The sequence below is a fragment of the Nerophis lumbriciformis genome, linkage group LG14, assembly GCF_033978685.3.
Source record: "Nerophis lumbriciformis linkage group LG14, RoL_Nlum_v2.1, whole genome shotgun sequence".
Lineage (NCBI taxonomy): Eukaryota > Metazoa > Chordata > Actinopteri > Syngnathiformes > Syngnathidae > Nerophis > Nerophis lumbriciformis.
The window spans coordinates 1,372,806-1,385,049 of NC_084561.2; the positions used below are offsets into that span (position 1 = coordinate 1,372,806).

The window sequence follows — 12,244 nt, forward strand, 5'->3', positions numbered from 1 at the left end:
CGAGCAGAGGACCGGAAGAAGGGCTCTCATAGACCGAGCAGAGGACCGGAGAAGGGCTCTCGTAGACCGAGCAGAGGACCGGAGGAAGGGCTCTCATAGACCGAGTAGAGGACCACCGGAGGAAGGGCTCTCATAGACCGAGCAGAGGACCGGAGGAAGGGCTCTCATAGACCGAGCAGAGGATCGGGCGCTCCTCCTCCCTGCCCCCCCGCCCCCACCGGCCTCAAGCGTGGAGAGCTGGGCGGCGGTGCTCCGGGAAGAACCGCAGCCAGAACAAAGGAGGCGAGCGGAGCGGAGCGCAGCTTCCACCTCGTTATTCCTCCCTTCTCCCAAAACGGGACCAATGTATCAGTAAAAAAACCCCACAACAACAACAACAACAACAACAACCGAGTATTCGTCCGTCAAGCTTGCCGGGGAGACAAGAAGGACAAGACCCGCGCAGAGACGCACGTTGGCGGCCAGGATGTTCCCTCAAAATCGACCACCGGTGAGTAATCGTCTATTTTCTATCATTTTGTTGTAAATGAGACAACTTTAGAGACTCCACCGTTCCTCCTCATCGTCACACTACCGGAGTGCAATGATGGTGAAGAAGAAGGTGGAAGTCTGTCAACTCATCTTCTTGATGACACATTCTGTCAATGCCCACCTTTTTAAAAACCCTCACACTACTGCCTGAAATGTGCAAGAAAGTAGCATTCGCCTAGTTTTAACCAAGCGTCTCCATTGTTAAAAGTTGTAAATACACCTAAAATGACCATACAGTACTTATTGGCACCCTTCTGTTGTGTACGGACTGATGGAGATGCAGTCATGCCAAAAAAAATTAGAACCTGTTATGGACAATTAGTTGCCAAGTTCCGCATCAATCAATCAATCAATGTTTATTTATATAGCCCTAAATCACAAGTGTCTCAAAGGGCTGCACAAGCCACAACGACATCCTCGGTACAAAGCCCACATAAGGGCAAGGAAAAACTCACCCCAGTGGGACGTCGATGTGAATGACTATGAGAAACCTTGGAGAGGACCGCATATGTGGGTAACCCCCCCCCCCCCCCCCCCTCTCGAGGGGAGACCGAAAGCAATGGATGTCGAGTGGGTCTGACATAATATTGTGAGAGTCCAGTCCATAGTGGATCCAACATAATAGTAAGAGTCCAGTCCATAGTGGATCTAACATAATAGTGTGAGAGTTCAGTCCATAGTGGATCTAACATAATAGTGAGAGTCCAGTCCATAGTGGATCTAACATAATAGTGTGAGAGTCCAGTCCATAGTGGATCTAACATAATAGTGAGAGTCCAGTCCATAGTGGATCTAACATAATAGTGTGAGAGTCCAGTCCATAGTGGATCTAACATAATAGTGTGAGAGTCCAATCCATAGTGGATCTAACATAATAGTGTGAGAGTCCAGTCCAGTCCATAGTGGATCTAACATAATAGTGTGAGAGTCCAGTCCATAGTGGATCTAACATAATAGTGTGAGAGTCCAGTCCATAGTGGATCTAACATAATAGTGTGAGAGTCCAGTCCATAGTGGATCTAACATAATAGTGAGAGTCCAGTCCATAGTGGATCTAACATAATAGTGTGAGAGTCCAGTCCATAGTGGATCTAACATAATAGTGAGAGTCCAGTCCATAGTGGATCTAACATAATAGTGAGAGTCCAGTCCATAGTGGATCTAACATAATAGTGTGAGAGTCCAGTCCATAGTGGATCTAACATAATAGTGAGAGTCCAGTCCATAGTGGATCTAACATAATAGTGAGAGTCCAGTCCATAGTGGCTCTAACATAATAGTAAGAGTCCAGTCCATAGTGGATCCAACATAATAGTAAGAGTCCAGTCCATAGTGGGGCCAGCAGGACACCATCCCGAGCGGAGACGGGTCAGCAGCGCAGAGATGTTCCCAGCCGATGCACAGGCGAGCGGTCCACCCCGGGTCCCGACTCTGGACAGCCAGCACTTCATCCATGGCCACCGGACCTGTGCCCCCCCCCCCCCCCCCTCCACAAGGAAAAGGGGAGGAGAAAAGAAAAGAAACGGCAGATCAACTGGTCTAACAGGGGGGCTATTTAAAGGCTAGAGTATACAAATGAGTTTTAAGATGGGACTTAAATGCTTCTACTGAGGTAGCATCTCTAGTTGTTACCGGGAGGGCATTCCATAGTACTGGAGCCCCAATAGAAAACGCTCTATAGCCCGCAGACTTTTTTTGGGCTCTGGGAATCACTAATAAGCCGGAGTTCTTTGAACGCAGATTTCTTGCCGGGACATATGGTACAATGCAATCGACAAGATAGGATGGAGCTAGACCGTGTAGTATTTTATACGTAAGTAGTAAAACCTTAAAGTCGCATCTTAAGTGCACAGGGAGCCAGTGCAGGCGAGCCAGTATAGGTATATATATATATGTATATATGTATATAAAGGTATATACAGTATAGGCGTAATATGATCAAACTTTCTTGTTCTTGTCAAAAGTCTAGCAGCCGCATTTTGTACCAACTGTAATCTTTTAATGCTAGACATAGGGAGACCCGAAAATAATACGTTACAGTAGTCGAGACGAGACGTAACGAACGTATAAATAATGATCTCAGCGTCGCTAGTGGATAAAATAGAACGAATTTTAGCGATATTACGGAGATGAAAGAAGGCCGTTTAAGTAACACTCTTAATGTGTGACTCAAAGGAGAGAGTTGGGTGGAAGATAATACCCAGATTCTTTACTGAGTCGCTTTGTGTAATTGTTTGGTTGTCAAATGTTAAGGTGGTATTATCAAATAAATGTCGGTGTTTAGCAGGACCGATAATCAGCATTTCCGTTTTCTTGGCGTTGAGTTGCAAGAAGTTAGCGGACATCCATTGTTTAATTTCATTAAGACACGCCTCCAGCTGACTACAATCCGGCGTGTTGGTCAGCTTTAGGGGCATGTAGAGTTGGCTGTCATCAGCATAACAATGAAAGCTAACACCGTATTTGCGTATGATGTCGCCTAGCGGCAGCATGTAAATACTAAAGAGTGCAGGGCCAAGAACCGAACCCTGAGGAACTCCGCACGTTACCTTAACATAGTCCGAGGTCACATTATTATGGGAGACGCATTGCATCCTGTCAGTAAGATAAGAGTTAAACCACGACAAAGCTAAGTCTGACATACCAATACGTGTTTTGATACGCTCTAATAAATTATTATGATCGACGGTATGGAAAGCAGCGCGAAGATGAAGAAGCAGCAACATAGATGACGCATCAGAATCCATCGTTAGCAGTAGATCATTAGTCATTTTTGCGAGGGCTGTCTCCGTAGAGTGATTTGCCCTGAAACCGGATTGAAAAGGTTCACAGAGATTGTTAGACACTAAGTGTTCATTTAGCTGCTGTGCGACAATTTTTTCGAGGATTTTCGAAATAAAGGGAAGGTGGGACACCGGTCGGCAGTTTGCCATGAGGTCAGCATCAATGTTTTGCTTGAAGGCGGCCATGTTTTTCAACCAGCCATCCATCCATTTTCTACCGCTTATCCCGTTCGGGGTCGCTGGGGTGCTGGAGCCTATCTCAACTGCTTCGGGCGGAAGGCGGGGTACACCCTGGACAAGTCGCCACCTCATCACAGGGCCAACACAGATAGACAACATTCACACACTAGGGCCCATTTAGTGTTGCCAATCAACCTATCCCCAGGTGTATGTTTTCAACCAATCTTGTTCCAATTTTGTGCTAGTCAGCTCCTTTTAAAGGCGTGTAGCAAATGTGGTGATCATGGTGCTAAAGAAGAATGAGTGGCTTTCTTGTCGCCATCTTATGGCATTAAAATCGCATCATTGTGGTCATACTACAGCTCGAAATGGGTGTCAAGATGCTAATTTCCCCCAAGAGTTGTTGTGTCCATTGTTAACATGGTACTAAAATTGCTGTACTGTACTTATTGGTTTGATTGGATATAGTTTTCTAAAAGTTGAAGATGAGACTGAATAAGAAAAAACATTAGGACCGCTCCATGGTATTTTGTAAATATCTAGCGCACCTATGGGTTGTGATCAAAGTGCTTTGGAAGACATGCTAGCATACACGTAATACAGATAAACTCAAAGTTGTATAATGATCAGACAAATGGTGAAAGACTTATGGGCGATTAGTTGCCAAGCGCCACATCAATGTTTGCTTCAAACCGGCCGTGTTCTTCAACCAATCTGGCTCAAAATTCGCACCCAGGTTTTTGTCGGTCTCTTAAAGGTGTGTATCAAATTTGGTAATGATTGTGTTAAAGAAGAAGAGTGCATGTTTGTTTTTTTGCTCTGATTGCTGAGAAGGTGGAGGTCATTACCATGAATTGATTAACGTGGACTCCGACTTAAAAAAGTTGAAAAACTTATTGGGGTGTTACCATTTAGTGGTCAATTGTACGGAATATGTACTTCACTGTGCAATCTACTAAGTAAGTTTAAATCAATCAATCAATTATAATCCAAAGAGGTTCATTAGGTCTTCCAGAAGTGATGCAATTTGTTATTCTTATAGCCAAACCTGTGTGTTTACTTTCGTACCTCACGGTTTCGGCTACAGCAGTTTGAAGGCAAAACCGTCAAGTACGGAAGTAAACACGCAGGTCTGGCTATAAGAATAACAAATTGGAAGTCATTTTGATGAGCCTCCTGTCAACACTTAGCTCTTCTTGTCCCCAACTTATTACATTAAAATGACATCATTGAAGTCCTATACAAGGTTCAAGGTTCAACTTTATTGTCCCCGCGGGGAAATTTGTCTTGGGCACAGTGCATCATTGCTTTCTTAACATACCCAAAAACAACAGAACAAAAACACAAGCACAGACACAACCATACAACTAACATTTAAACATCAGAACATGGAGCTTGATAGACATAGGTGGCACTTTGATGTAGGCATAAAATCTACAGTATGGAGATAAAGATAAAGTACCAATGTGCATTGCACTAGAGCTCATGGATAAAGTGCTGTGTGCTAAAGTGCTTAGTTCTAAAGTGCTATGTGCTAAAGTGCTATGTGCTAAAAAAGTGCTAACCTATGTATTAAAATTCTATTGCACATTGTTGGTCAGCTTAATGGAGGCTGGGACAAATGATAATTTAAGGCGGTTAGATTTGCATAGTGGGACCCGGAGTCTTCTCCCTGATGGCAGGGTTCCATATTCAGGAAAGAGTGGGTGTTGTGAGTTGGAAATAATTTTCTTAGCTTTTTTCCTAACTGCCTGCTCATAGATGCTCTGTATAGGCTCATATTCTTTCCTCCCTACGATTTTCATTGCCGTTTTATGCATGCCGGCCAGTTTGCTTTTTAGCTTAACGGCTAGGTTGCCAAACCATGAGGTGATCCCGTATCTAATGATGCTCTCTACAATGGCACGGTAGAAAATCATCATGATGTGGCTGCTTACGCCGTACAATCTTAATATGATCCAAAATGTGCTTCACAATGCTCATTTCGACCAAGAGTTTTTGTCCATTGTTAACATTGTACTAAAATTGCGTATCGTACTTATTGGTTTGGTTGGGTATGGTTCCTAGAGGTTGGAGACAAGACTGATTAGGACCACCCCATGGTCATTTTGTACATTTCTAGCGCCCCCTATGGGCTGTGGTCAAAGTGCTTTGGAAGACATGCTAGCATACACGTGATACAGATATCATCAAACTGTCAATGTCTTTTGAACAATCAGTTAAGTTCTGCATCAATGTTTTGCTTGTTTTCCAACGAATCTTGCTCAAAATTGGCACACATGTTCTTGTGAGTTCCTTCAAGGTGTGTAGCAAATTTGGGGATGATAGCGCTGAAGAAGAAGAGTGCATGTGTTTTTGCTCTGATGGCTGAGAAGGTGGAAGTCATTTTGATGACCATTTTCTCAATGCTTTGTTCTTCTTGTCACCACCTTATGTTAAAATCACGTCATTGTAGTTCAAAGTGGTCAATTTAACCAAGCGTTTTTGTGTGTCCATTGTTGCAAAGTTAAACATGGTATTCAAATATTGGTACATTTGCATACCTGCCAACTACTCCGGTTTTCCCGTAATTAGTACGGTTTTCATCAACCTATTCCGGGTTATGGTTGCAGTGATAAAAAATACGGTTTTTCATTAATTAAAAAAATATATTTTTTTTAAAGTTTTATTCACGAAATCGCGTAACAACAATGACAATCGACACTGCTTCCTGTAACTTCCTATCGAGCCATTCCGAATGCCATGCGCGAGGCTATTTATAGCACCGCTGCCAAGCACGAGGCCATTGTTTCCAAACGAGCGAACGATCATGGAATCAGCCGGAGAAAAATCGCATACGAGTCTTAAACCGAAAAGAAAACTGCAGTCATTCCGTGAAGAATATTCAAAAGCCTATCCGGGAATAATTATCCGTTCCAAAAAGGGTGAAAACTACGCGAATTGCACCTTGTGCAGAAAAGATTTTTCGATCGGACACGGAGGAATTAGCGATGTAAAAGACCACGTTGGGACAAAAAAACACAAGTCTAATGCCGTTGCTAGCGATACAAGTGGAAAACTTTCAACGTTTTTCGTCGCCCAAACAGATTCTTTGGATGTGATAAATGCCGGAAGTTTTATTTACGGAGGCAATAATTGAGCAAACAAAAAGGTAATGACACCAATGTTATCTATTGGAATTGTTTAGTACTGTTATACTGTTAAAAGTGTTTATACTATTTATGCTTTCAAGTCCAAGTTGAAGAAATCTTGTTAAATGTTGACAGCATAACTACCAAAATACAGAAGTATGTCCTTAATATTTTTGCAGTGCTATTTCTGTTGAAAAGTTCAAATGATTACATTAGAGATGTGATGTGCCACTTTTCAAGTGTCTGATGGCTTAAATAAATTTTCATTAATTTTTCATATTTTGAATTCTTTTGAAAGGCTTACAAAAAAAACTACATTTGAATTGTAATTCCATGCTATTGACAGGACTATTAATTTTAATGAAGTTAGCTTACCATGTTTACAGTATGATAATTGTGATAGAAATGTGAATTTTAGGCACAGAATATTTTTTACAATTGAACAAGGCAGTAGATTATACAAGCTTGGACAGAAAGTTAATAATGACACCAATTTTTTTTTTCATGGAATTGTTTAGTACTGTTTTACCATTTGTTTACTGTAAAAAGTGTTTATACTTTCAATGAACAAATTGAAGTCTTGTGAAAGGTTGACAGGATAACTGGCATTAACTGTCAAAATAATGTCAAACTATTGAAGTTAGCTTACAGAATAAACATGTCAATCAACCCATATGATTTTTGCTGTAATATTTTTGTTTTGAAAAGTCACTGTGACTGATAGAAAAGTGATGGTTTTAGCAACATTTTAACCTGTCTGAATGCTAATAATCATTTTGCGTCAGGGGGCGAAGGAACCCCCCACCAGGACTTTGTCCTGGACCTAACGGGCCCTGGATCCTGGCTACTAGGTTTTTCTGATTTCAAAAGTTGGCAGGAATGCATTTGGGTATGGTTCCTAAAGGTTGGAGCCAGAACTGATTTTAGAAAACAGTTAAGACTACCCCATGGTCATTTTGTAATTGACATTTTTAGCACCCTCTATAGGTTGTGGTGCTTTGGAAAACATGCTAGTATACATGTATGTAATACAAATATCCTCAAAGTTGCATAATCATTAAACAATCTATAAGTTACAATTATTTGCCAGGTTTCGCATTAATGTTTTGCTTGAAGGTGGCCATGTTTTTCAACAAATCTTGCTAAAATCTTGCACACAAGTGCTTGTCAGTCCCCCAAAGGTATCTACCAAATTTGGCACCGGTTGAGCCTACACCCTAAAGGTACATTTGTTATTTTGTACGGTCTGTTGATTCGTGTGAGGAATTTTAACTTATAGGTCAAACTCTGGGGCTGCCATGTTATTTGTCGGAAACAGAATACTGCGGGCAACACAGTAAAGATGTACATTTGGATTTTCATCCTTTTGTGTGCAGTGGTTCAGGAGCAGAAGAGTGAGCAAACACCAACATTTTTTTTAACCTCACGGCTATGGCAACGGTGGAAAACTTTGGCAAGTCAAACTGTGCCACTCGGGAAGGATTTTCTTGCCAAAGGTCAAGTTTGTTCTGTTGTTTTCTCGCTATATTATTGCTTGGTTGTTTTTACATTTTTACAACTAAAAAGACGAGAAAGCGTTGTCATGGACCAAGCTAACTAACCCAAAAATGAATATAAATAAATAAAACGTACCGTAAAACCATGATTGATAACCACACTTTGATAAACTCATGGACTGGTGGTACTGCTTATTTACGGAAGACGCAAGCTGGCGTGCTAATAGCTTGATAGCTAGCTTTAATGCTAACATGAATACTTTCCCCATCCATCCATCCATCTTCTTCTGCTTATCCGAGGTCGGGTCGCGGGGGCTGCAGCTTAAGCAGGGAAGCCCAGACTTCCCTCTCCCCAGCCACTTCGTCCAGCTCCTCCCGGGGGATCCCGAGGCGTTCCCAGGCCAGCCGGGAGAGATAGTCTTCCCAGCGTGTCCTGGGTCTTCCCCGTGGCCTCCTACCGGTCGGACGTGCCCGAAACACCTTCCTAGGGAGGCGTTCGGGTGGCATCCTGACCAGATGCCCGAACCACCTCATCTGGCTCCTCTCGATGTGGAGGAGCAGCGGCTTTACTTTGAGCTCCCCCCGAATGACAGAGCTTCTCACCCTATCTCTAAGGGAGAGCCCCGCCACTCGGCGGAGGAAACTCATTTCGGCCGCCTGTACCCGTGATCTTGTCCTTTTGGTCATGACCCAAAGCTCATGACCATAGGTGAGGATGGGAACGTAGATCGACCGGTAAATCGAGAGCTTTGCCTTCCGGCTCAGCTCCTTCTTCACCACAACGGATCGATACAGCGTCCGCATTACTGAAGACGCCGCACCGATCCGCCTGTCGATCTCACGATCCACTCTTCCCTCACTCGTGAACAAGACTCCGAGGTACTTGAACTCCTCCACTTGGGGCAAGATCTCCTCCCCAACCCGGAGATGGCACTCCACCCTTTTCCGGGAGAGAACCATGGACTCGGACTTGGAGGTGCTGATTCCCATCCCAGTCGCTTCACACTCGGCTGCGAACCGATCCAGCGAGAGCTGAAGATCTTGGCCGGAGGAAGCCATCAGGACCACATCATCTGCAAAAAGCAGTGACCTAATCCTGCAGCCACCAAACCGGATCCCCTCAACGCTTTGACTGCGCCTAGAAATTCTGTCCATAAAGGTTATGAACAGAATCGGTGACAAAGGGCAGCCTTGGCGGAGTCCAACCCTCAATGGAAACGTGTCCGACTTACTGCCGGCAATGCGGACCAAGCTCTGACACTGATCATACAGGGAGCGGACTGCCACAATAAGACAGTCCGTTACCCCATACTCTCTGAGCACTCCCCACAGGACTTCCCGGGGTACACGGTCGAATGCCTTCTCCAAGTCCACAAAGCACATGTAGACTGGTTGGGCAAACTCCCATGCACCCTCAAGGACCCTGCCCAGAGTATAGAGCTGGTCCACAGTTCCACGACCAGGACGAAAACCACACTGTTCCTCCTGAATCCGAGGTTTGACTATCCGGCGTAGCCTCCTCTCCAGTACACCTGAATAGACCTTACCGGGAAGGCTGAGGAGTGTGATCCCACGATAGTTAGAACACACCCTCCGGTTCCCCTTCTTAAAGGGGAACTACTTAATTACTCCATATATAATTATAATAGATAATTGTAATAGATAATTACTCCATTTATCGAGGCAAACTAATGGATAGTTTACCGGATTGTTAAAATAATCCATAATGTCCAGACTTTTGACTGCTACTGTACATGTTCTGTAGTTCTCCAACCAAAGAATTGAGGATCCAAAAGCAGTACTTTTAATAATTCCACCCCCAGTGACAACCCTTAAAGGTTCAATGATTTCTCTGAGAGCGTTCACGGCTTTTAATTTGTGTCAAGTTAGGTGGAGAGCTTTAGAGCCGATGGAAATACATAAACAGTGGTCCTCCAGCTGCGTGAAGTATCAATTAAGGCCTCGCTCATTTGTCTAACCCTCATCGCCACGCCACGCCACCTCGCCGCTGTTTTGACATTCACGCCCCACGCTGTGCGACCACATTTACCATACAAATAGGAGTTTACTGTGGAAATGACATCTCTTGTGTTTGGAAGCTACAACGCTGGCAGGATACGCGGCGCTGTCATATGTTATCAGCATTCTAGCCCCGCACTTCCTCTCGTGACCCCCGCCTGCAGCTGCGAGGTAACGGGGTCTACAGGAAAGGCATGAGAGGCAAGCTGCGGCCGTGCGGTTTGCGCCGTCAACCCCATACCTCTCATCCAGCTCTTCCTCGCCGTGTTCCTGAGAGAGCTCCAAACCACATCTTAATGTACGGGCAGGCGTCCCAGGGCGAGAGGCGCGGTCTGCGGCGGCGCTGCTATGACCCGCTTTCTTTTCAATCCGCAACACTACGCACACATTCTGTCATCGCTAGATGGGATTTCCACCTCCGCGCAAACGCCCAGTCAAGTTGGCAAACACTTTGGTCCAATAACAACCTGCCAGTGTGACACATTCGACCTAAATACTTGGTAAACATGTGGTCTGCAGAATAAAAGTGAGCATTTTTTCAAAGTTGTTTCACACTAGTGATCCCTTTGAGGCAGTCATATTTAAGGGTTATAAAAATAGTGACTGATGGACGTGTTTTATGCTAAAAGATAAACAGAAGCGCGTGATCGATTTGGAAAAGTTGACTTTTAACGCCTTTTGTTGTGAACTACATTCTACAATACATTACTTGGCATGTCTTAAAACCAGAGGTGGGTAGAGTAGCCAGAATTTGTACTCAAGTAAGAGTACTGTTACTTTATAGATTTAATACTCAAGTAAAAGTAAGGAGTAGTCACCCAAATTTTTACTTGAGTAAAAGTAAAAAGTATGTTGTGAAAAAACTACTCAAGTACTGAGTAACTAATGAGTAACATACACACACATATCATATATATATATATATATATATATATATATATATATATATATATATATACTAAGGCTGAAACGACGTAGTCGACGTCATCGGTTACGTAAATACGTTGACGCCGTTTTTATGCTTCGACGCGTCGCATATTTACGTCACAGTACCGTCATGGCGGAGCGCAAAGCAGATGATGCGAGCGGTGCGAGCGAGGGAAAAAAAGCACGCCAAAAGTCGTCAAAAGTGTGGGAGTATTTCAATAAACGGCCTAATAATGTTGTAGCGGCGAACAGCTGTCTCGTCAGCTGACGCGCGAGCTCGCAACCGTGGCTGCTTAGCAACCAGCCAAACCCCACTTAATACAATTATATTTTATCTTAGAGCACATCCGCATCCCTATTCACCTAGGCAACCCCAGGAAATGTATATAATTCGGCATTATTTCGGCCAGTCGGCTTATAAAATCAGAGCCGATCAGTTTACGTTCACGCGCAGGTATAACGCGGCGCGCTCCCGTCTCATCTGCTGGTGCGCGAGCCCGGTAATTAGACAGCTTTGTCAAATCAAGGAGTACAAAAGACGCCAGCGCAGAGTGGAAAAAGGTTTAGTTCATTACAGATAACCCAGAGTTGTGCCAAAAGTATGTAAGATTTAATATTTCTCTTCGTGGGTGTGGCGCACCTGTTGCGTTGGTGAGATTGGGGGGGGGTATCTTGGTGCATTTATGTTGAGACAATTTATTTAAAATCTGTTTTAACTTAAAGGGAAAAGATGTGTCCATTTTCTTGCACTTGTTTAATGGTTAAGAGTTTGATAGCCTAATTAATAGTTGTAAATTATGGGATTGATAATTGATTGATTTTTTACAGCATGTTAATCTTGTGGTGTTTTGTCCTTAAAGGTTTTTCACCTACTAAAGAAGCTAAAGGCTACTAAAGGCTACTAAAGACAGCTAATGACAGCTAAAGAAACTAAAGTCTACTAACACTGCTAAAGACTGCTAAAAAGACTAAAGAAGAAAAAAGAAGCTGTTTCTTCGTTGTAAAAACTGTTGGAAAATAAAAGGAAAAAGTAACTACGGTCTGGTCTTTTGAGTGAAATCCAGAAGCCACATTCAGCATTGGTACATCCCTTCAAGTGTGGGATAAGCACAGCGAAAAAAGCCAAACACTTGACAGTTGTTGTATGCACACTGTGTCGAGCGGAAATGGCCTATCA

At 43.5% G+C, this 12,244-nt stretch overlaps 1 protein-coding gene across 4 annotated transcripts in view; it reads left to right on the forward strand.

Annotated features, from left to right (window-relative positions):
- The first annotated feature begins 319 nt into the window (after positions 1-319).
- Positions 320-12,244, forward strand: part of tle2a (TLE family member 2, transcriptional corepressor a) — a 168,429-nt gene continuing 156,504 nt past the window's right edge. For 2 of the 4 annotated variants that reach the window (XM_061976257.2, XM_072914588.1), the window contains exon 1: positions 320-490. In XM_061976257.2, coding sequence (XP_061832241.1) covers positions 467-490 — 24 coding nt within the window. In that variant the 5' untranslated portion in view covers positions 320-466. The remainder of the gene's footprint in view (positions 491-12,244) is intronic. The other 2 variants (XM_072914589.1, XM_061976258.2) reach the window with 1 other exon arrangement.